The sequence below is a fragment of the Annulohypoxylon truncatum genome, assembly GCF_022578515.1.
Source record: "Annulohypoxylon truncatum strain CBS 140777 unplaced genomic scaffold F4807scaffold_9, whole genome shotgun sequence".
Lineage (NCBI taxonomy): Eukaryota > Fungi > Ascomycota > Sordariomycetes > Xylariales > Hypoxylaceae > Annulohypoxylon > Annulohypoxylon truncatum.
Genome location: NW_025953795.1, coordinates 587588 through 606750, shown reverse-complemented (window position 1 = coordinate 606750; position 19163 = coordinate 587588). Strand labels below are relative to the sequence as shown.

Genomic DNA, 19163 nt, shown 5'->3' with positions numbered 1-19163 from the left:
AGACCGGTGAGATACATGATCCTCATCGCGCAAGTAGCAGCAACCATGATATATGGCGAGCCTGCGAAAGGTTCATGGTACAATAGTAGTCGTGGAATGCTCCAAAGGCAAATGGGAACCCTACCAAAAACGGTTGACAACCTATAATTGGTTTAGCAAGAGGACGCCAAAGTTACCCCAAACGAGGGCTTCAATCACCCAGCACGCTGCCCGGAGGGAGAGCTTTATAAGCAGACCGGCTTTTGGTACTATTCACTTTACCCATATCAAACCTAGAGTGTTATTCAGACGACTATTTGGTCAAGTTGCTTCGTTTCTATTGGTAGAATGGCTGGGTTATTCAGTAATGTGCAGCCCACTTAACCCGTTATTGTACCCACACTTTTTTGAGGTATCGGGAACGGTTACACTAATGAAAGAACTAGCCACTCTAATATAGTGCTCCTGGAACTAAGGCTGTCAACAGATGGTTAAATACCTAGGTATCTAGGTAGTAATTATTGGTGGAGGGTCGTTTCAATAACTACATGTCATAAATCTTGCTAGATTTAACTACTAGGTACATAAGGATTGGTTGGAAATAACACAATCCTCCTCACAACTTCCGGTGTAAATGAGTCTCGCAACCAATTGTGATACTTCATCTTGCTGTGTCACCCTTCCAAGCAAGCCTATAACTAATAATTCTAACAATAATGGTATCAGTCAATCTAAAGTTCGCCACGCTCGATCCTTATCAGGTCGTCTCAACTGCAACATGCTCAAGATGTTGTTAGATTCGTTTTGATCTTAGCTAGGTCATCACTTGAGAACCCCAACTTATCCGTGATAAACTTCTCGAAACCTCCGTATTCTTTCTGCACGCCTTCGACAAACGCAGCCCAGTTTGAGGCTCGCAGATTTATCAGATTATAGAAACCCGGCTGGTCGTGGCTTTTCGCATTCGTTCCCTTCATCGCAAAGTCTAGGAGCATCAGCCGCACGGGTTCCGTCCCTATTCGCGATAGGAGGTAGTCTAGAACCACGACTTCTTGCGGCGCGCCGGCAAGGGTGAGTAGCAGACCTGCTAGAACGCCGGTCCTATCACGTCCGGCTGGCAATGATCATGTGTCAGCGAAGGGCCCGCCTAAAGTCTATTGCCATCTTGCTAGAATTTCACCCTCAGCAATGCGATAGGGGAGTATATCAAACGTACCAGTACAATGCACTAGGAACGGATCAGCCGGGCGATCTCGGATATGCTCTAGAATCGCCTTCCAGCTCTCTTGGTACACGTCCACGACATCGAGGTACATCTCGCGGTACCCCTGCTCCCCCTCGCCAGCCACAAAATGGTCCAAATCTATCGTCGCGTCCGGTCGCGAGCTCTGGATCCAGACATGTTCGACGCCCTCTAACACGGGGTCCGGCGCCTTCTCGCGCTCCTCCGGCGATCGCAGGTCAAACACGCGCTTCACGCCCATCTTCCCGCGTAACACGGCTTTCCCGTTATCCGACAGCTGCGCCAGCGCGCCGGATCGGAAGACGAAGCCCGGCTTTAGCGGACTGCCGGGCACGAGCCCGATGTCCCGCGTGTTGAAGGTCCCGTCGACGAAGACGAAGGGCGGCTGCGTTAACACGGGGATGTACTGGTCCTTGGTGATCTCTTGCGAGACGTCGGTCTCGGCGAGCTTGCGGAGCGCGGCTACTTCACTCATAGTTGCGGATTGCGATTACGATTGCGACTTCGTCGGCGGGGGGTTCTGGCTTTGGTTTGGGGGTTTTCTGGTTGTTCTTCGGATGCTCAAGAAGGGCAGATTCAAGGAGGAGAGGTTGGCATTGAATCTAAGTGCCTTTCTAAGGAAAAGAAAAGAAAGGAAGCCCCTGAATTACAGCAACAGAACCTTCCGATATTCCTTCCATTTTGGCTTATAGCTTACAGGGGCTTCCTGCATTCTACAGTGACGTTACTTGAGTACCCCGCCCCCGCCTTGCTCGTTCTAGCTGCCTGGAACAGGGGTTTGTGGTAATTACGTACTGGTACCTTACCCCTGAACCAATTGAAGTAAGCCCTCGATAACTCGATACGGCATGTTAGCCCTACACTCAGTATGCGGTTATGCGGAGTTTACTCAATGGGGTGGCCTTATCACACAACGCCTCAGTAACGAATGTCATATCAAATCTAGAATTTTTGAACTATTTCACCAACATGCGCTGGTTTGCTTAATTATCTTCTCTGTCAATTATTTTTGCTTATTATTTTGTAAGTAGATCTGTTTAGAATTTGTCTATCCTTCCATGTTACTCAATTTCTAACAAGACCAGATTTACCAGCCCTGCCTCTCGATGAGCCGCATATCTCACGCTGAGATAACACGGTATTTAGGACCGTTTACACCGGCTAGCTAGCCATTATGGATTGGCTTCATCTTCCGCGCCTTGGTCGTGATTCGACCTGGTTTTATTCGTCAACTATAATCGTCGGTTTGGCCGCAACTATTAAGCTACGCCAAGGGATAGTAGATTACACCCAGACGGAGACTTACTGCTACCAATTGGTGCGCACAAACTCATTAGTAGAGCCGTACGTGAACTGCTTCTCGGTATCGCCCACCGGAAAGTTCTCCAAGGTCTTCCAAGCTGGGGACGACACAGAGTATGCTAAGAATGCGAACCCTGGCTTTGCTATGCCTGGCCTGTGGGATGGACATGGACACTTGCAACAGTACGGCGAGTTCCTAAACTCGGTGGACCTATTCGGATCAACTTCCATGGACGATGTTCGATCTCGTGTGTTAAGCTATGTCGATGAGAACCCTAAGGCCGGGTCGGAAGAGGAGTGGCTGAGAGGGGTTGGATGGGATCAGATGGCACTTGGGAAGATGCCGACTGCTGTAAGTTAGCTTGGTAACCCCTATACTGATTAGCTAATATTTTTTTGCTAACAATTTTTTAAGGATGACCTAGCAGTGGACAAGAAACTCGAGGACCTATACATTATGCTCGATAGAGTAGATGTCCATTGTATCTGGGTCTCACAAGCGGTCTTAGACTTACTCCCGGAGTCCATACCTGATGTTCCTGGTGGTGAAATCGTCAGAGATCCGGGCATGGGTGTCTTTTGTGACAATGCGATGGATATGGTAATGGCTCTATGGCCTAAGCCGAACGAAGAGAAGAAACGACAATTTGTGAAGAGTGCTATGGGAAAACTGAATGAAGTAGGACTTGTGGGTATTCACGATGCTGGAGTTACGCCAGGCAATCTGAATCTATACCAAAAATTAGTGGGGGAAGATGACTGGACGGTGCGGGTTTATGCCATGGTCGAATGCAGCGAACGTAACACATTTTGCCCCAGTGAGGTTGAGCGATACACGAGCCCGGATGGCTTCTTGAGTATTCAGAGCGTGAAGCTTTTTGCCGGTAAGTTGTACGGGAATTCTATGTTTTAGACGAATCTAACTCACAATAGATGGTGCCCTCGGAAGTTGGGGTAGTGCCTTGATTGACCCCTATACCGATCGCCCGGAAACGTCAGGATCTCTACTTGTCAACGCCTCCGAATTAGTATACGACACAATCGCATGGGCTAGGGAAGGTTTCCAAGTCAACATCCACGCAATTGGCGATCTAGCCAACCGAAACGCCGTCGACGCCATTATCGTCGCCCTCAGACTTCTCTGTCCCGACGAGTCTCTCTCACTCTGCCAGTCTTATCATCGCTTCCGCATCGAACATTCCCAGATCATTCACCCAGATGACCAGGCTCGAATCCACGCAGTTGGCATCATCCCCTCTATCCAACCCACACATGCTACGAGCGACATGACATATGCAGAGACGAGATTAGGCAAGGAACGCACCATAAGCGAGGCGTACCGAATGCGCTCCCTACTCGACGTTAACCCCGTCCTAGGTAGCGATTTCCCTGTAGAGCCGCCCAATCCGTTCCAAGGTATCTACGCAGCTGTCACGAGACGCAGTCCGCATACGGGTCGAGGTACGGATGATTCGCCCGATGGGTGGTACACAGCTGAGGCTCTCGACCTAGACCAGGCGATCAGGGGGTTCACTGAGGGACCTTCGTATGGAGGTTTCTCGAAGGGGAGGACTGGAGTCATCAAGCCGGGTGCTTACGCAGATTGGGTAGTCCTGGACAAGCCCTTGGAGAAGATAGATATCGAGGACCTACGCTCCTTGAGGGTTAAAGAGACGTGGGTTGGCGGCAAGAAGGTGTATTCTCGGGAGTGATGTAATTGATAAGAGATACATAGAGGAATACAGCTGCAGGATACTTGTTGACTTGACTTTGTTTATTTTAAAATCTTCTAATTCTAAGCGTATTTGTGAGGCTTTTGTTATTAGCGAGTGACCTAAGTATATTCAGATAATGAGTTTAGGTGTAAAAGCTCTTCATATTGCAGCTGTCCAGGTATTGCAACTAGAGGTTGTACGTAAACCGAGCGGTCAACATAAAGACGAACGAAGGAAGACAAACGAAAAAAAAGGAGGTAAATATGCCTCGACTTGAACCGACGTCCTCTAAAAAAGTGATTTGCACCCACCGGGACTTGCACCCGGGTCTTTCCCTTGCCTGATTAATGGAAGGGGAACGAGTTAACTTCTACTCCATGGATACCTCAAGTGTTGTCAGAGCGATGACCCAGATGCCTGAATCGGCGATTATCTCTATTTATAAGGGTGACTCTCCGCCGATAAGGGTTCTGATTGGCGGAACGGCGAGGGTGAAAGGAGGCAGGAACGCGTGAAAGAGATGTGAAGGACGCGCCTTAGTCGCGTATCTGTCCTCCAGCCTGGAGTGCCTGCCCAGGTTGAATGAGTCGTGACTTCGATGTAGAGATGACTCATTGAGCTAGTCTTCTTTGATACTTGGGTAGCTGTCTCTTAGAGACAATCTACTTGATCAACTCTTACTCGTATGGATATATGGTATCTACTACATACTATGTATGTGATATTTAACTACATATCAAGCCAACGCCAACTTTAAGGCAAGTAATCATTACTGGGAGACTATGCGGTTGTTTTAATCTCTTCGTACTAAGATTCAAACCAAACAATGATACTTATAGATGTCTATAGGATTTCAATGGACGACTGCTAAGTATCCCCTTAACTGGCAATTGTTGCCAGCCGGGGATCACGAGGCAAAACGTAACTTCATTTGACTTAGCATACCAGTCCTAGTTTACGAAGGAGCTAAGGATACGTACGGTACATCATTCCAAATCTATTTTGTCTCGTGCCGGCTGTGCTCCCATTTGCTCAATCCCTGGCTGGCGACAACTGCTAGTTAAAGGGGTGGAAAGGGGTACGAGGTAATCGATCAAAAAAATGCACGTCAAAAGCTAGTCCCGGCTTATTATGTACCCAAGGTCATACAATTTCTTATGTATTACTTCTAGATCTATCCTTGTAAAGAAAAAGAATCTGTTTGATATTACTAGCAATTCATATTCATACCCAGTTCCTAGATACCTCGCGCCTTTTTCGGAGTGGGGCGGCCTGCTGATGTTTCCGGTCGGCCTATTCTCGCGTTTCTAACTTTTAGGACCGCAAGACCCATTGCATTAGACTACAGTTCTTAGTATGGACATAGACAGCGTCGACGTTGCCATAAAGCGCAGAGGCTCCGACGCATAGTCTGGCGAGATGGGCTCTCCAAATGGGTTGTCTACCGAATACCAGCAAAATTAATAATAACATATATCCATAAGCACCATACACCTTCAGTCTATCAAAAACTGCTGTTGGAATCATGGGCCAGTCTCGTAATGTTTCTACAGATAGAGATACATGCGCCCCCGGCTAGTGTCCGATCGGTGGTATGTACGACTATCCGAACTCTTTATAGATATTGCTAAGCGTGTGAATCTAGTTTTGAGACTTCCCACGATGGACTCAACGACATAAAGGGTGGAAGGTCGAACTTGTTGATTCTAGCAAGAGCCCATTCCAACTGACGGTGAGAGATCGTCTCCGAGTTAACATGCATGGGATGGTGTTCCATCCAATTGTAAAGGTAGGCCTCCTGACATCCAGTGTTAAGCTGCTCGGTAGGTATTTTCTGACTGGTTTAGTAAAATTCAGCAGTCCTTCTAATGGGAAGAGTCCATGCTAGGAATTCTAGTTGGGAAGCACCAGTTCAACTTCTTATCCAGTAGAAAAACCGCAGGCGGTACCACCCTGGTTCAGGCTGAGGATTTCGAAGGTATCTTGACTTTCTTCTTCAGGCAAGGGTCTAGCTCGAAGGTGAAAACCATGCGCGATTGGGATTCTTTCAATGTGGATCTGAAAATGGAGATCGAAAAGTCTTCACAGGAAACTCAGGATTAAAATACCCCAACCTGAATTTGGACTTGGCAGTTCCTCGAGGGGTCCTAGTATTTCACTTGTAGCGGGTCATGTCTGATATAAATACCACTTTACCCATAACTATTCATTTGTTAGCTATGAGATGTTGGTCTGGTTGGTATGCTCCCTGAAGCCGCCCCTTGCTCTGTTACATGATTGAAGAGCTGACGTCAAGGCCGCCTCGGAGCCGCATACGGAGCATTGCAAGTTGACATCATTTGGACCTCATCTTGACCCGGCATCCCGGCAGAAATATACATGCCATGCGCGAAGGGATTGCTGGTAACATACATAAACCCTCATTGCATACCCAGGAGCCTAGCAGATGTACCAGCGAATCAGAGCTTTATGTTCTACAAGCCCCTTTAATCTAATTGGCTGTGATAGCCTATAATTTTCCATAAGGGGTAAGTATCGAGCCATGGTTAGCGTTTGATTGGGTGAGCTCTCTGGAGCCGACTCGCAATTGCAGGGGTGTACCCTGGTGACAGGTAAAATGATCTAATAACCCTCGACTTGGCGTGTACATCCAACATTTTGAAAGGACATCTTCTTTCGTAGTTTTATTCAACAATCTTTCTACCCTTCGGATATACCACAGTTACTTCAATTGACACTGCGCCTACTTCCAATATAGAGAGAAACAAGGGGTATAGTAGGCCGCCTGGGTTGCGTAATATCGCGTCACATTTAAACTATGGGGATAAAGGAAGTCCAAGTAATAACTTCTGTCAACCCGTTAAATTATTGTATTTTTCTGTGAGTCCCCTTTACAGAATCATCAAACAATATTCATGTAAACCCTTTCGGGCCATCGGCCTAAGATGTCAAGTTAAAATTGCGGGGTTTCCGATTCCATATTTGCGGCTCACCGGCTCAGTCCCGTGTTTCCCTAGGCAGATAGGGAAGTTGGTACCCGGGGAATAGTTCTTCGGCAGGGTACGAGGCCTTATAGATGGATAGCCCTGGAGGTATATCATCTTGTTTTATGTACCTCCATAGTAGTACAAATCGGTGACTATTATTGCCCGCTTAAGAAGCAATATTTCGCAGCGCTTTCCTCATGTAAACAAACTCCTGCACACAACACTGCCTTCACAGGCAGAGAGGCACGTGGTCCATATCATTATCGCCATCCTTGTCGAAGATCTTACCAGAGAATTGGATTTAAGGTTGCATCACATTATACCCAACTTGTATTGACAGAAGCTGGGGACAGCTGGAGCATCCGCTCGACGATCCAAATTAAAACATCCATACATGTGGGGCGCCATAATGAACCCGTACTTGACTTCTCGAACAACGACGCTCTTGTTTATCTAAAGAAGCAGAGCAATGTGAACCATCATCATTCCATTCTCAAGCCATTTTGGCGTCGTCACTCGTTTTTACATCACTGACCGGGCCTGTTGCCCATAATGGCCAAAGATTCGGGGACGATGTCCCTGGTCGAGCGCTATCGTCCTTCGTTATTCGTCTTAGCTTCGCAAGTGGCGGCCGCCACCCTGAATGCCGCCGCGAAGTACGCCGAGACTAGACTCGAGCAAGTCCATCCTTTCCAGGTCCTCCATGTCCGGATGTTGATCACCGCCCTCGGATGTACCTGGTATCTCTGGCACATCGGCGGATCTAAGAAGTCCGACCTTCTGTTCGGAACGCCCGACGTCCGAGGTCTCATTCTGCTGCGAGCTCTTGGTGGTACTTGTGGTGCTTCAGGATTCTTCTGTACGTCCTTTATCACATCTAGCGCGTCGAGCATAGGTACTTGGCGGGGTTACTTGTCGTACTGACTAACGATACGTATTAGTTTCTATGAAATATTTGAACCTCAGTGAAGCAACAGCTTTGAATTTCCTTGGTCCTCTAGGGTCGTTGATCCTAACACGATATCTGTCATTCGCTACTGTCCAATGGACTGACTGCCTCGGCGCCGTCGGCGCGCTCGGAGGAGTTGTACTCATATCCCAGCCTGAAGAGATATTCGGCACCATCCAAGCTACCCAGCGCGATGTCTCAGCAGATGCGACTGCCAACATGAAGGGCTTGGCTTTTGCCGTGCTTGGCCTCTGTGGAGGTGTAGTAAGTGACGATGAAGACCTAGCATTTTCAGGAAGAGCAAAGCTGACACCGCCTTAGATTACCCTCACGTCGATCCGTTGCATTGGAAAGAGAGCTCATCCGCTGACTAGTGTTAACGTATTCGCATGGAGCCTGGCAACTGTGAGTTGGATTGGTCTTATGATAGTTCCAGGAATTACATGGCCGAAGAATCCGCTCACATGGCTTTGTCTTATATATATTGGCACCTGTGGTCTCGCGATGGTGAGTAAACTCCCCATTTCTCACTCCCCGAAAGGGTTCTAACATTAAATTTAGGAGTTTACCCTCACGGTTGGAATATCGAGTGACTCATCTTCAGCTGCTACACTCATGATTTACTCCCAAATAGTCTGGGCTCTAATACTGGACCGCATCTTATTCCAATCCACAATCAATTTCTGGGAGATTTTAGGCGCCATAATTGTTATCGGCAGCTTAACCCTTGTTACCCTAACCGGGAACGGCCAGAAACCGGAGAAGGTTGAATACAAAGACATAAGGTGTGAAGACGAAGAAGCAGGCAGATTGAGTGTGGATGAACCCCCAGTCGAACAGACCAATGCCAATCCATAGAGGTTTCAACACGTTTCTTTAACCTCGGTAACTAACCCTGAGGATACATATCGAACATGATATTTCGAATGGATCGAATGGCTAGGGTATAGGTTGGAGAGGATTCTTGTATATTCACTCTTTACGAGTCACTCATTGAAGATTTTCTTGGGTAATGCATATAAGCATAGATGAATAATTACCAATTCCAGCTGTCGTGTGCAAAAATAGGGGGGCGATTACGGTGGCTTAGTCAGGAGACAGTTTATCTCCGACAAACTCCGGTCAACTAGGGAGGGAATAGGGGCTATAACCAGAATACTCCATAAGTCATTAGATTACATGCCTTTTACTGGAGAATCTGAAGACGGTTCCAAGTTGTCATAAGTACAATTTGACGAGCAGAGGAGCTCTCAGCACAGCTGAATCCCATCATTCGCTTTATCTCCACAAAACTTTGAAATCTTTTTACCATTTCGGGATATGACTGTCCATTCATTGTTGAAGCGACGATGTGACTTGGTCATCAGAGGTAGATAAATCGCCTTCCTCGAATCTGCCACGCTTCACTTTGTCGATCTAACGTTTGAACTGCTCTTTTATCTCCTTTTGCCCAACACTGCCGTCTATCTACTCCAGCTTGTCATAGTAGTAGGTAATATTAAGAGGAGCGCAAGTCCTACATACGGGGCCTCTATCATTACATCCTTTGGTCAGCTACGATGTTTTCAACAAGGATTAGCTATGTATTATACCATAATTATCTCTGAAATGAGGTCCGTGAGGTAAGTTGATATAACAAGCCTATGCGACAATAGTTCTATCTGAGCAAAACTATTGACAATCAGCGATATAATTCTTTTATATATATATATATATATATAGGTATACAGGTATACAGGTATATATAGATGTGAAGGATGTTAATCTCTAGGATTTTTTAACACGTGTTACCTCGTTTTACATTTTAATGCCATGGGTAGTGTAGGTAGCAGAATAGCACGGGTCCAGAAACTGTAAGTGAACCCAGTCAATTGGGAGAAGACGTGACTCGGAGGACCGGCCTTGGGAAACGTGTCTTATTTATCCACACGAAAGGTACTATGTAATAAGTTCTCTATATCTCTTTCGATATCGAATGAATGTTAAACTAGGTACCTAGGTTATATGCTATCCCCCTTTTCTGAGATCAACACTGAGAAGTGTGTTCTTATGAGTTACCCCGGACAAGAACTTTACTTCTGTTCCAAGTTGACGTTGTTGCAGATGTCACCAAACACTTCCAAGGCATGACCAAGATAGTCCTGGACCGTCTTCACACGAACTGTCATATCTTGACCGAGTGGCAGAAGCCGTTCAGCTTCGCGGCCTTTGCCAACACCTTCACCAACGATAACCTCATACAGTGCCTTCATAGCCTTATCCTTATCACCATTTGGTTTCAACTTGCCACTGGACAGGATATCAATCATCTGCTCTGCCACTGACCCCTTGTAAGCGTCCGGCATAGGATTCTTGCCAACGATAGTGACATCGGAGAATCTTGTATTGAAGGTCCCAAGTGTGACCGTCAGAGTACGAATGCCGAACGGGGCAACTTCTTTGGCAAGAACCTTGGACATTCCTAAACAGCGGTTATGAGTATCGTGATACACAGCATGTAAAAAGCCCCTTAAGAATACATACCATCGAGGGCAGCCTTGGCTCCGGCATAACCACCCATGCTGTCTCTTCCCTCCAGGCCGGCACCACTGCTTATGTTTACGATGACACCGTATTTTCGTTCTCGCATATGAGGTATTACGGCACGGATAAGCCTAAGAGGTCCGAAGTACAGAGTATCCATCTGTGCTCGCACTTCCTCTTCGGAAAGAGTTTCCACTGGCCCATAAATGGAGTATCCGGCGTTGTTCACCAGGACATCGATGTGATCTGACGCTTCAAGAGACTCGCTAATATATGAAATATCAGTAATTACAGTTTTTAAGGACCTCAAAAAAATCTCATGGGGCCTTCTATGAGAAAAGGGGACTGTTTACATAAGCTTGCCGCTATTCTGATCATCCACGTCGAGCTTAAGCCATTTGCTACCGTTTCCGTGGGCATTGACCTCAGTTACAAAATCCGGATTGCGGGAAAGGTTGCGGGAGGTTGCTATCAGCTTATGGCCATTAGCTAGGACGAGACGAGCCAGAGATTCGCCAAAGCCTGAGGAGGCGCCGGTGATGAAAAAGGTGAGAGGACGGTTGGGTTTGGTGAAGGTAGTCATTGTGGATATATATATATATATCTTAGTATCTGTAGCTGTTTTAGTGTTCTGTCTCAATGATCAATGTTTGAGGCAAATTTGAGAGAATTATTCTTGGAAATAGGACATTAGTTATATACACAGGCATATTGGTGAACTTCAGAGGAAGTATATCATGTTGCGTTGGTTACAACGACTAGTCGCTTCAAATCACGGCGTCTTAACTCCAGCCTCGCGCCTTCGACGGAGGTTCTTTCGGTGCTACTGTAGTTCGCGGCATCCGACCGTACAATACAAACACGCTGGACTTAAAATTTAAGTCCGAATTCAAGGGTGGCCATGCAGGTGAAAAGTGATAGGCTTCCTTGTGTTGGTAGTTTGAGCAATAAGAGGAACCGTCTTATTCTCCTCGCCTTACATATGTGATATAGTTATAAGACTATAAAAATTAAGTATTCAACATAGGTGGTTACTATATACCCTGGTCAGTTCTAGGTTCCCTGTGTATGGGAATAGTAGACATCAGAGTTTGGAATCAATCATACTTCTGCGAGAACAACAGCCTCCTTGGGATATGCATGTTTATTTATTCTTAGCACTAACAAGCTGTCTTACACTCTGCATTGTGAGAATAAAAGAAATGTTAGAAACAATTGGATTAGCTGGAATCTAAGGGGTTTGCAAGGTCTGAATAAAAAGGTCAAACCTTTTCTATGAGCTTACTTCTTGAGAGCATTGTAACCTCCTCGATGATAAGGGTATCAATCTCTTGACAAGCACCAGTTGATTTAGTAGGAATGTTTCTACCTAGGCACCTGAAACTATGTATCCTTAATCATGAAGCTACCCCGCCTGTTGTCAAGCTTGAGACGACTTGATCATACTGACCAACTGGCGGATAATGAGATCGTCAATACCATCAGATTATATTGTGATTATGAAGACATATGGTGCTATTATTGAACTTGTGAAGGTGGGGAGCGTGATTTTCTATTTATCTTCTCACAAAGTGAGGTTCATGCTTAAGGTGAATGTTAGAATTGAAAAGGAGAAATAACGTCCGGACGGCGGACGAGATATTCGCACATACACCATCAAAGGATAGGCTATCTACGTAGTCCGCCGCTGACAGCTGTGTAGATAAGATTGTCGGTCGTCGAGCTTCTTGACAGCTGCAGCGGAATTATCGGAGGGTGGCCCACTTTTAGGTATCGGTCCGCCACATTTTATGGCAGGCGCGGAGGCGTTATCGTTAAGTGTGAATGACGCGCGGGAGCTTCTATCAATTTTTTAGGAGCATCACATCGCATATGTCATACTTATCCCGTACATCTTCCGTCTATCTGATGAGGCCGTCAACAGTTCTAGCCATGCACAGGCGAGTCAATGCTTAAAGTCATAATGCCGACCATATTACATACTAACAGTCATGTAGTAGACTGACCCATATTGTCTAATTCCCCATTATGCGGTCGCAATTGACCCGCCATGTCTTGCGACGCCTTCTAGCGAGCGACGCACACATTCCCCTCACTTGCCTCCATCCCACCTTCGTCCTGTCTCGGTCCCGCCCGACCTTCCGCGTATATCCAGTAGGATCGAGGGTGGCAAGGACTGTCCAGAAAAGAACATTCATCAAGGAATTCTTTGCCCAAAAGAGCCCAAGGGCATTGAAGCAACTAGAGACCGAGCCGGGATATGCGATCCTACTCAGATTCCATGCTTCCGAAAATATTGGTACCCAAAATAGTAGACGACCTCCTGCTCCCGATGAGCTCGTTCAAGCATGGCGGGAATTCTTTGCGTACAAGACCAAGCACGGCCGAGCAGTAAACTCCACACAGGCATTGTCTGCTCATCGGGTGCTGCTACATCTCTCTACTTCTCCAGCTAACCCTCGGGGTGCGCATCTATCTGAGGATGACCTCCGAACTGCTAGGGAGTGTATGTTGAAGCCTCCAAGAGACTATTTCTTGCATCACGTCGATTTTTCAAGGGAAATATACAATGAGTTAAAAAGACGAGGCGTACTTCAATCAAGTGATTTCAATGCATTATTAACCGCCTTGTCGCAGTATGGCAAGGCTCTTGAAGCTAGGGATCGAGTTCTGAAGTACTATCAAACCACGCAGGACAAGGAACCTTTCGACACTCGGTTTAGACAATTTATGCCGGTTATTCGAGGACTTGCTAAAGAAGACCGCGAAACAGAGTTCTTGGCCCTTATTTCAAAGGCAAGGGAGGCTGGTGTCGAATATGATCCAACGCTTCATGGCATCATGACCACCTATTTTGCGAAGAAAAATGATATTAGGCAAGCAAAACTCTGGTTCAACAATCAAATCAAAAGAGACCTCCCTCCAGAGCCTACAACGTATTATGAGATTCTCCAATTTTCACTTCGCAATGGCCAGGAGAAATGGGCTATGGAAATCTATCAAAATCTCATTTCTAAGTTGGAATCTGGTGAATGGCAAAACAGCAAACCTAGTTGGGATGCCTCTTTCCAGTGGGCAGTTTTGTTACTTGGAAAGGGAATGGATCATATCGAGCATATGATTAAAGTCGCATACGAGCACAACCAGGATAATCCTAACTCTCAACCCAATATAGAAACGATGAATAGTCTTATCAAGATCGCCACTGACAAGAACGATCCGTATATGGCCGAACGGTTCATCGCATTATCGAAGAAACTTGGGTTCGAACCAAATTATAAAACCTATATGCTCCAGTTGGAATACCGGATCCGTGCGAATGACCTTGACGGCGCATTCGTCGCTTATCAAGCCCTCGAGGACCTAGATGTGACGATGGAAGATCAAGAACTTGCAACCTTGAACTCTCTGATTCGCGCATTGTGTGCCGCACCAAATCCGGTCTATGAACGGGTTCTCGATGTCACCAGCTACCTTGAACAACGGCTCGTGACGTTAGAACCGGAAACCGTCATGTCTATATGCATGGCTTTTCTTAAAAATGACGAGACCTATGAAGTTATCGACACGCTATCACTCCACACCGCCTACTATAGTGTCGTCGAGCGCGCGATGGTCCAAGATGCCTTCGTCAAGTATTGCTTGGATAAAAATAATAGCACGGCTCGAGTCTGGGACGCATACTCTTTGTTACGCCAGTTTTTCCCCGAGACGCCACTTGAATCTAGGGTGAAGATCATGGATGCTCTTTTCGATAGACGTCGTGCAGATATGGCAGCACATACGTTCGGGCATATGCGCGCAATCGGAAACCCGCGCCTCCGACCTACTCTAGAGACTTATGTCCGCTTCTTCGAAGGCATCGGCAAGTGTCCTGATGAGGATAGTATGAGAACGGTCCATAATATGCTGAAGATGGACACGACGATCCAACCCAACACGCTCCTATTTAACGCGTTGATGATCGCACATGTAGCATGTGAATTACCGTATCGGTCTCTTGATATTTGGAAGGAGATCACCGCGTCACCTGAAGGCCCGTCGTATGCCTCACTCGAAATTGTTCTTAGGGCTTACGAAATTACCCCTGACGGCGATGCACTTGCGGATGAGCTCTGGGAGAAAATGAAGAGGATGGAAATTGATATACCTAAGCACGTCTACTTTGCATACGTGGTGACGATGGCGGCGCATGGTCACTTTACACAGGCGAAGACGTTGTTGGAGGATATGGAAAATGCGGTTGGACAACCTCCACACCCCTTCGAGTAAGTATTCCAAGTAAATTGGCAGAGTATATATGACTAACATCCGCCTAGCCTCGGTCATTTCTACAATGCACTGCCTTCACGAGAGTTGAAAGAAGAGTTCGACACGTGGGTAAACGAAGAATACCCAAAAGCATGGAGGGCACTGAGAGCAAAGTACAGCAAAACATCAGGCAAGGATGGTCAACCGGGATACAAGGTTCGCCGGCCCTGGAAGGCATGATTTGATGATGTGAATGAATTTATCTTTGTACAACACTATTCATACATCTAAATACTTCTTGCCGGTCTCTCTGTATATAGGTGGTATGAAGAAGGCACCAAGCCGTTGTACAACGGATCACTCTGTGGCTCATCTGTAATCCCGCTTACTGGCGGCGTTCTGCTCGTAGAACTTGTACGTTTCTCGGACTAGAAGCTCGGGATGTTTGTGTACACTAGGATGGAGACCTAGACCGACGGCGCGCCGGATAGCCTTGGCTAGTTTCCTCTGGTTCGGCGGCCGAAGCCCCGTCTCGATCGATTTCTTTATCCTGCCGTGGGGTGTCATGAATTCCGAGATGACGGAGAAGTTCTGTTCGAGGACGTCTGTTAGTAACCAGTCCAACCAACCAACCGACCACTCCAACCCCGGTAGAAGAAGAAGAAGTCAGGTACTTACGCGGTACATGTCGAGGGGGCTCAGGCCGAGCATGTCAACGAGGTCCTTCTTGCGCGACTGGTTGCGGCGCCACTTGCCCATCTCGACGGGGCTGATGTCGTGCGGGGCGTAGACGTCGCCGGCCTTCCAGCGGCGCGTCATCTGGCGCGCGTACTCGTCGTTCTGGTTCCGCTGCTTGATCTCCTCGTCGATGGTGCGCGCCCGCTGCCGCGTGCCCCGCAGGTTGTCGTAGATGTCCTCGTATATGCCCGCGGCGACCTGCGTCGCGCTCGTGCTCCCGGAGCCGGGCGGTGATGGCTTGGGCGGGGTGTAGGGGCTGGGGCTGCTGTTGTCGCCGTTGTCGCTGCTGCTGTTGTCGATGTCGAGGAGTTGGGAGGTCGCTGTTGGTGCCCCGGGGTTGGGGCGCACTGGAGGGTGTTAGGTGGATGGCGCTTGTGGTTGAGAAGGGTAGGATGGATGGTTGTTGGACTTACGGGATTGGGTCGGGGCGGTTGTTGATATGCTAGCGATTCGTTGCGGTCTGAAGAAAGTAGAGGGTTGTCGAAGGGCGGCTAGTATGGGTATTCTGGGAGGCATCTTGGGCGATTGGTATATTTTTCGTCCTATGCTGGTGATTTCAATCGCACTCTTCTATATCAATGTTGAAGGTGGAATTTGGTGCTACGAATTGGCGCTACAAATTTGGACGGGGAAATGATTTTTCCAGTGTAAGCTCCCGCTGTGGATCCACTCACCCCGCAGGGTTGCATGTGGCTGCAAGGGTTAAGCTCTTATCGGATCTTTAAAGTGGACCAAATGAAGTCGAGATTTCGATAAGAAAAATAAAATGTTCCTGTCAGCCTCAATCTTTAGCACTTCTCTTTGCAACAACCACAGATTGACCGACGATTAGACATCATGGTCCGACAACTCAAGCATCACGAGCAGCGCTTGCTCCGCAAGACAGACTTCATCACATGGAAGCAAGATAACAACCACAGAGATGTTCGTAACATCATACCCTTCTTTTCATCACGGTTCCTGCTAACCCTTCATGCGCTCGTGACAGGCGGCTGTTATACGGCGGTACATGATTCAAAAACCGGAAGATTATCACAGGTACAACAGAATTTGCGGTGTACGTACTCACAACAATTGATCAGTGTTTGGGGTTAACGAGAACTAACTTTGTACACAGTCCCTGCGCCAACTAGCACATCGCCTCAGCTTGCTTTCCCCCGAAAGCCCCACGAGACGGAAACATGAGGAGTTACTTCTTAACAAGCTCTACGATATGGGCATACTGTCGTCAGCCTCAAAACTCTCCAATGTTGAGAACAATGTTACAGTATCTGCAATGGCGCGGAGGAGGCTGCCAGTCGTCATGACCCGACTACGAATGGCCGAGACGGTTCAGGCTGCTACAAAGCTCATCGAACAGGGACATGTTAGAGTGGGTGTCGAGACTATCACAGACCCTGCATTTTTCGTCACGAGAAACTTGGAAGACTTTGTGACCTGGGCCGTCGGCAGCAAGATCAAGAGGAATATCATGAAGTACCGTGACAAGTTGGATGATTTCGAGCTGCTGTGATTGAGTACGAGGGATGGCAGTTATTTCACTCAGGTACATTATGAGGATCAAATGCATCGGGTTCGGTTCATAGCATGGCGTTCAAGGTCGTAGTGAAAATACACTACGCAATCATTTGCTTGGGTTAGCTAACCGGCAATGGTATGTCTTCAATGTTTTTTATGGCACAATTGTTACAAATAGTGATACGTACCTACCATATAAGAACGTGCCCAGTCTGATTACAAGTAGACAGGCTGATTACCTAAGTGCCCAAGTATATAAGACAAAGCATGAAGCAGCACTAGGTACCTACCTACATAGGTAGAACCCAGATATGAATATCATGTTCTGCCATTGACGCCTACACTTTGGATGTATCATGTACATAGGAGGTATCCATGAGGCACATCAATATATGTAGGTAGATATTAAACGTATGAGTCATTTGCGCGAAGAAACGATGCACTGGCCCGAAAATGCCACTCACGAGATCGGTCCGGCAGAATTCACGACACCGCCCTAAGGAAAAAAGGTATAAATACCCAAGGTCGACGGCCGATTTCGTTTTGTTCTTTTCTCTTTTCTCCTCATACCCCCCAGGCAATTTTGGATAGAGATACCCCGCCACAGTACCAGCACATGGGATACGGGTTAAAATGTGCTGCTCAATTTTTTGGTCTGTTTGCTATCTAATGCAATTTTTGGGAACCATTTCACCCACTGGGTGATTCCTTTCACTTTTCATTGGGTTCTCAGCCTAGCGCTGCGACCTGAGGAAGGGTGTGGCTAAATCAAAACCCTTTTTTGGCAAGGGACTCGATGGCGGCCGTAAGAAGCGTGTTGAGGAGTATCTATCGACAGTCCGTATGTGTATTTAATATGGATATGACTATAGTATAAATAATATATCGTAATGACGACTGTGTTGGAAGACAAGAGCTGTTGCAGACACAGGGCAAACATCAGGTACACGCTAGCATCTAGACCGCAGGAAGTAGGTGGATAATATCCATGAGGAAAGTGCTACTCATACAGTAGAAGGTATCCGATCTTTCAAGTTTATCAAAGTTACCTGACATGGAATGAGACGTCCTTGCGCCTCTCGAAGCAACAACAGCACGTTGCGCTCTTCCTTCATTTTTATGCTCACGGTATTCTAATTCATAATTGAATTAATTTAATTTTCGTAGCAGCCACACTTCTTAAGCCCGCCACTCAACGTCCAGACTGTTAGAGAGAATGAGCCAAACTCGTAAGTTTCATCGTAGCTTCCGTGTCGCATTCGGATTTCCCATGAGCTCGAGAATACTACCTTCTGACAAGGTAACATGTTACACATACCGAGGCTAATTAATTATTATAGAAAAGGAAAATGAATATGGGAGCGATGAGGGTAGTGCTCCTAAGCGACCGCGCCTGAATGACAGCTCAGACGACGAATACGATGGGCTCGACGACGCTCAAATCCTGGACGCTTTCTCACATTATTCAGATATTCTAGACGAAAACCTACCATCGCAAGGACAAGGAGAAGAAGAAGAAGAAAGCGATGATGATATCATCAATGTATACTGCTCAGGGAAAGTCGTACATATCCCGAACAATCCTAACAACGCAAATAGTGCCGACGATCCTATTTCGAATCCGGTACTGCAACGGGAGGATAACGAATCGCAACCAGAAACACTAGCAACTGAACCCCCACTGTGTCCCGAGCAAGCTGAACTAGTCAGGTTGATAATTGAAGGACGTAACGTCTTCTATACGGGCTCCGCGGGGTGTGGAAAGTCAACTGTCTTGAAGGCGTTCACTTCTCGTCTACGAGCTTTGGGCAAAACCGTAGATATCATTGCGCCAACAGGACGAGCGGCCTTGGAAGTTGGCGGTTCCACAACCTGGACGTACGCTGGATGGATACCGGCGTCGCAGAAGAAACCACTCGAGGAGCTCAAGCAGGAAACTCGCTATAACAAGCAACTTC

The 19163-nt window shown here is 47.1% G+C and overlaps 7 protein-coding genes and 1 non-coding gene across 8 annotated transcripts; 4 read left to right on the top strand and 4 right to left on the bottom strand.

Annotated features, from left to right (window-relative positions):
• Positions 1 to 600: 600 nt before the first annotated feature.
• Positions 601 to 1922, bottom strand: F4807DRAFT_396254 (protein-tyrosine phosphatase-like protein). The gene is made up of 2 exons (XM_047995956.1): positions 1196 to 1922; positions 601 to 1093 (listed from the first exon to the last, which is right to left on the bottom strand). Exons 1-2 carry the CDS (start codon positions 1695 to 1697, stop codon positions 762 to 764), a joined length of 834 nt encoding a protein of 277 aa, XP_047856138.1. The 5' UTR covers positions 1698 to 1922; the 3' UTR covers positions 601 to 761.
• A 94-nt stretch (positions 1923 to 2016) lies between these two features.
• F4807DRAFT_396262 (amidohydrolase family-domain-containing protein) lies at positions 2017 to 4336 on the top strand. The gene is made up of 4 exons (XM_047995957.1): positions 2017 to 2245; positions 2308 to 2876; positions 2940 to 3408; positions 3458 to 4336. Exons 2-4 carry the CDS (start codon positions 2397 to 2399, stop codon positions 4234 to 4236), a joined length of 1728 nt encoding a protein of 575 aa, XP_047856137.1. The 5' UTR covers positions 2017 to 2245; positions 2308 to 2396; the 3' UTR covers positions 4237 to 4336.
• A 205-nt stretch (positions 4337 to 4541) lies between these two features.
• F4807DRAFT_t53 lies at positions 4542 to 4624 on the bottom strand. Its single transcript has one exon. It is a non-coding gene; the product is annotated as a tRNA-Gly (tRNA).
• Positions 4625 to 7660: 3036 nt separating this feature from the next.
• F4807DRAFT_418456 (uncharacterized protein) lies at positions 7661 to 9318 on the top strand. Its single transcript, XM_047997313.1, has 4 exons — positions 7661 to 8085; positions 8168 to 8439; positions 8497 to 8682; positions 8737 to 9318. Exons 1-4 carry the CDS (start codon positions 7779 to 7781, stop codon positions 9031 to 9033), a joined length of 1062 nt encoding a protein of 353 aa, XP_047856136.1. The 5' UTR covers positions 7661 to 7778; the 3' UTR covers positions 9034 to 9318.
• A 758-nt stretch (positions 9319 to 10076) lies between these two features.
• Positions 10077 to 11396, bottom strand: F4807DRAFT_418455 (putative short-chain oxidoreductase). The gene is made up of 3 exons (XM_047997312.1): positions 11052 to 11396; positions 10699 to 10964; positions 10077 to 10636 (listed from the first exon to the last, which is right to left on the bottom strand). Exons 1-3 carry the CDS (start codon positions 11279 to 11281, stop codon positions 10248 to 10250), a joined length of 885 nt encoding a protein of 294 aa, XP_047856135.1. The 5' UTR covers positions 11282 to 11396; the 3' UTR covers positions 10077 to 10247.
• A 1174-nt stretch (positions 11397 to 12570) lies between these two features.
• On the top strand, positions 12571 to 15352 carry F4807DRAFT_396191 (complex I intermediate-associated protein). Its single transcript, XM_047995954.1, has 3 exons — positions 12571 to 12638; positions 12696 to 14966; positions 15018 to 15352. Exons 2-3 carry the CDS (start codon positions 12727 to 12729, stop codon positions 15187 to 15189), a joined length of 2412 nt encoding a protein of 803 aa, XP_047856134.1. The 5' UTR covers positions 12571 to 12638; positions 12696 to 12726; the 3' UTR covers positions 15190 to 15352.
• On the bottom strand, positions 15145 to 16419 carry F4807DRAFT_396195 (ribosomal protein S18). Its single transcript, XM_047995955.1, has 3 exons — positions 16101 to 16419; positions 15628 to 16034; positions 15145 to 15540 (listed from the first exon to the last, which is right to left on the bottom strand). Exons 1-3 carry the CDS (start codon positions 16201 to 16203, stop codon positions 15319 to 15321), a joined length of 732 nt encoding a protein of 243 aa, XP_047856133.1. The 5' UTR covers positions 16204 to 16419; the 3' UTR covers positions 15145 to 15318.
• A 62-nt stretch (positions 16420 to 16481) lies between these two features.
• F4807DRAFT_418446 (alpha-L RNA-binding motif-containing protein) lies at positions 16482 to 17606 on the top strand. Its single transcript, XM_047997311.1, has 3 exons — positions 16482 to 16611; positions 16676 to 16744; positions 16805 to 17606. Exons 1-3 carry the CDS (start codon positions 16525 to 16527, stop codon positions 17198 to 17200), a joined length of 552 nt encoding a protein of 183 aa, XP_047856132.1. The 5' UTR covers positions 16482 to 16524; the 3' UTR covers positions 17201 to 17606.
• The last annotated feature ends 1557 nt before the right edge of the window (positions 17607 to 19163 follow it).

Coding starts and splice junctions, on each gene's coding strand:
- F4807DRAFT_396191 (XM_047995954.1), top strand. CDS start 12,727: ATGCGGTCGCAATTGACCCGCCATGTCTTGCGACGCCTTCTAGCGAGC. Junction 14,967..15,017: donor CAACCTCCACACCCCTTCGA/GTAAGTATTCCA, acceptor ACATCCGCCTAG/CCTCGGTCATTTCTACAATG.
- F4807DRAFT_396195 (XM_047995955.1), bottom strand. CDS start 16,203: ATGCCTCCCAGAATACCCATACTAGCCGCCCTTCGACAACCCTCTACT. Junction 16,035..16,100: donor AACCGCCCCGACCCAATCCC/GTAAGTCCAACA, acceptor AACACCCTCCAG/TGCGCCCCAACCCCGGGGCA. Junction 15,541..15,627: donor GCCCCCTCGACATGTACCGC/GTAAGTACCTGA, acceptor GTCCTCGAACAG/AACTTCTCCGTCATCTCGGA.
- F4807DRAFT_418456 (XM_047997313.1), top strand. CDS start 7,779: ATGGCCAAAGATTCGGGGACGATGTCCCTGGTCGAGCGCTATCGTCCT. Junction 8,086..8,167: donor TGGTGCTTCAGGATTCTTCT/GTACGTCCTTTA, acceptor GATACGTATTAG/TTTCTATGAAATATTTGAAC. Junction 8,683..8,736: donor GCACCTGTGGTCTCGCGATG/GTGAGTAAACTC, acceptor CATTAAATTTAG/GAGTTTACCCTCACGGTTGG.
- F4807DRAFT_418446 (XM_047997311.1), top strand. CDS start 16,525: ATGGTCCGACAACTCAAGCATCACGAGCAGCGCTTGCTCCGCAAGACA. Junction 16,612..16,675: donor AAGATAACAACCACAGAGAT/GTTCGTAACATC, acceptor CGCTCGTGACAG/GCGGCTGTTATACGGCGGTA. Junction 16,745..16,804: donor GGTACAACAGAATTTGCGGT/GTACGTACTCAC, acceptor CTTTGTACACAG/TCCCTGCGCCAACTAGCACA.
- F4807DRAFT_418455 (XM_047997312.1), bottom strand. CDS start 11,281: ATGACTACCTTCACCAAACCCAACCGTCCTCTCACCTTTTTCATCACC. Junction 10,965..11,051: donor CAGAATAGCGGCAAGCTTAT/GTAAACAGTCCC, acceptor TTCATATATTAG/CGAGTCTCTTGAAGCGTCAG. Junction 10,637..10,698: donor AGCCAAGGCTGCCCTCGATG/GTATGTATTCTT, acceptor ACCGCTGTTTAG/GAATGTCCAAGGTTCTTGCC.
- F4807DRAFT_396254 (XM_047995956.1), bottom strand. CDS start 1,697: ATGAGTGAAGTAGCCGCGCTCCGCAAGCTCGCCGAGACCGACGTCTCG. Junction 1,094..1,195: donor GTTCCTAGTGCATTGTACTG/GTACGTTTGATA, acceptor GATCATTGCCAG/CCGGACGTGATAGGACCGGC.
- F4807DRAFT_396262 (XM_047995957.1), top strand. CDS start 2,397: ATGGATTGGCTTCATCTTCCGCGCCTTGGTCGTGATTCGACCTGGTTT. Junction 2,877..2,939: donor TTGGGAAGATGCCGACTGCT/GTAAGTTAGCTT, acceptor CAATTTTTTAAG/GATGACCTAGCAGTGGACAA. Junction 3,409..3,457: donor GAGCGTGAAGCTTTTTGCCG/GTAAGTTGTACG, acceptor AACTCACAATAG/ATGGTGCCCTCGGAAGTTGG.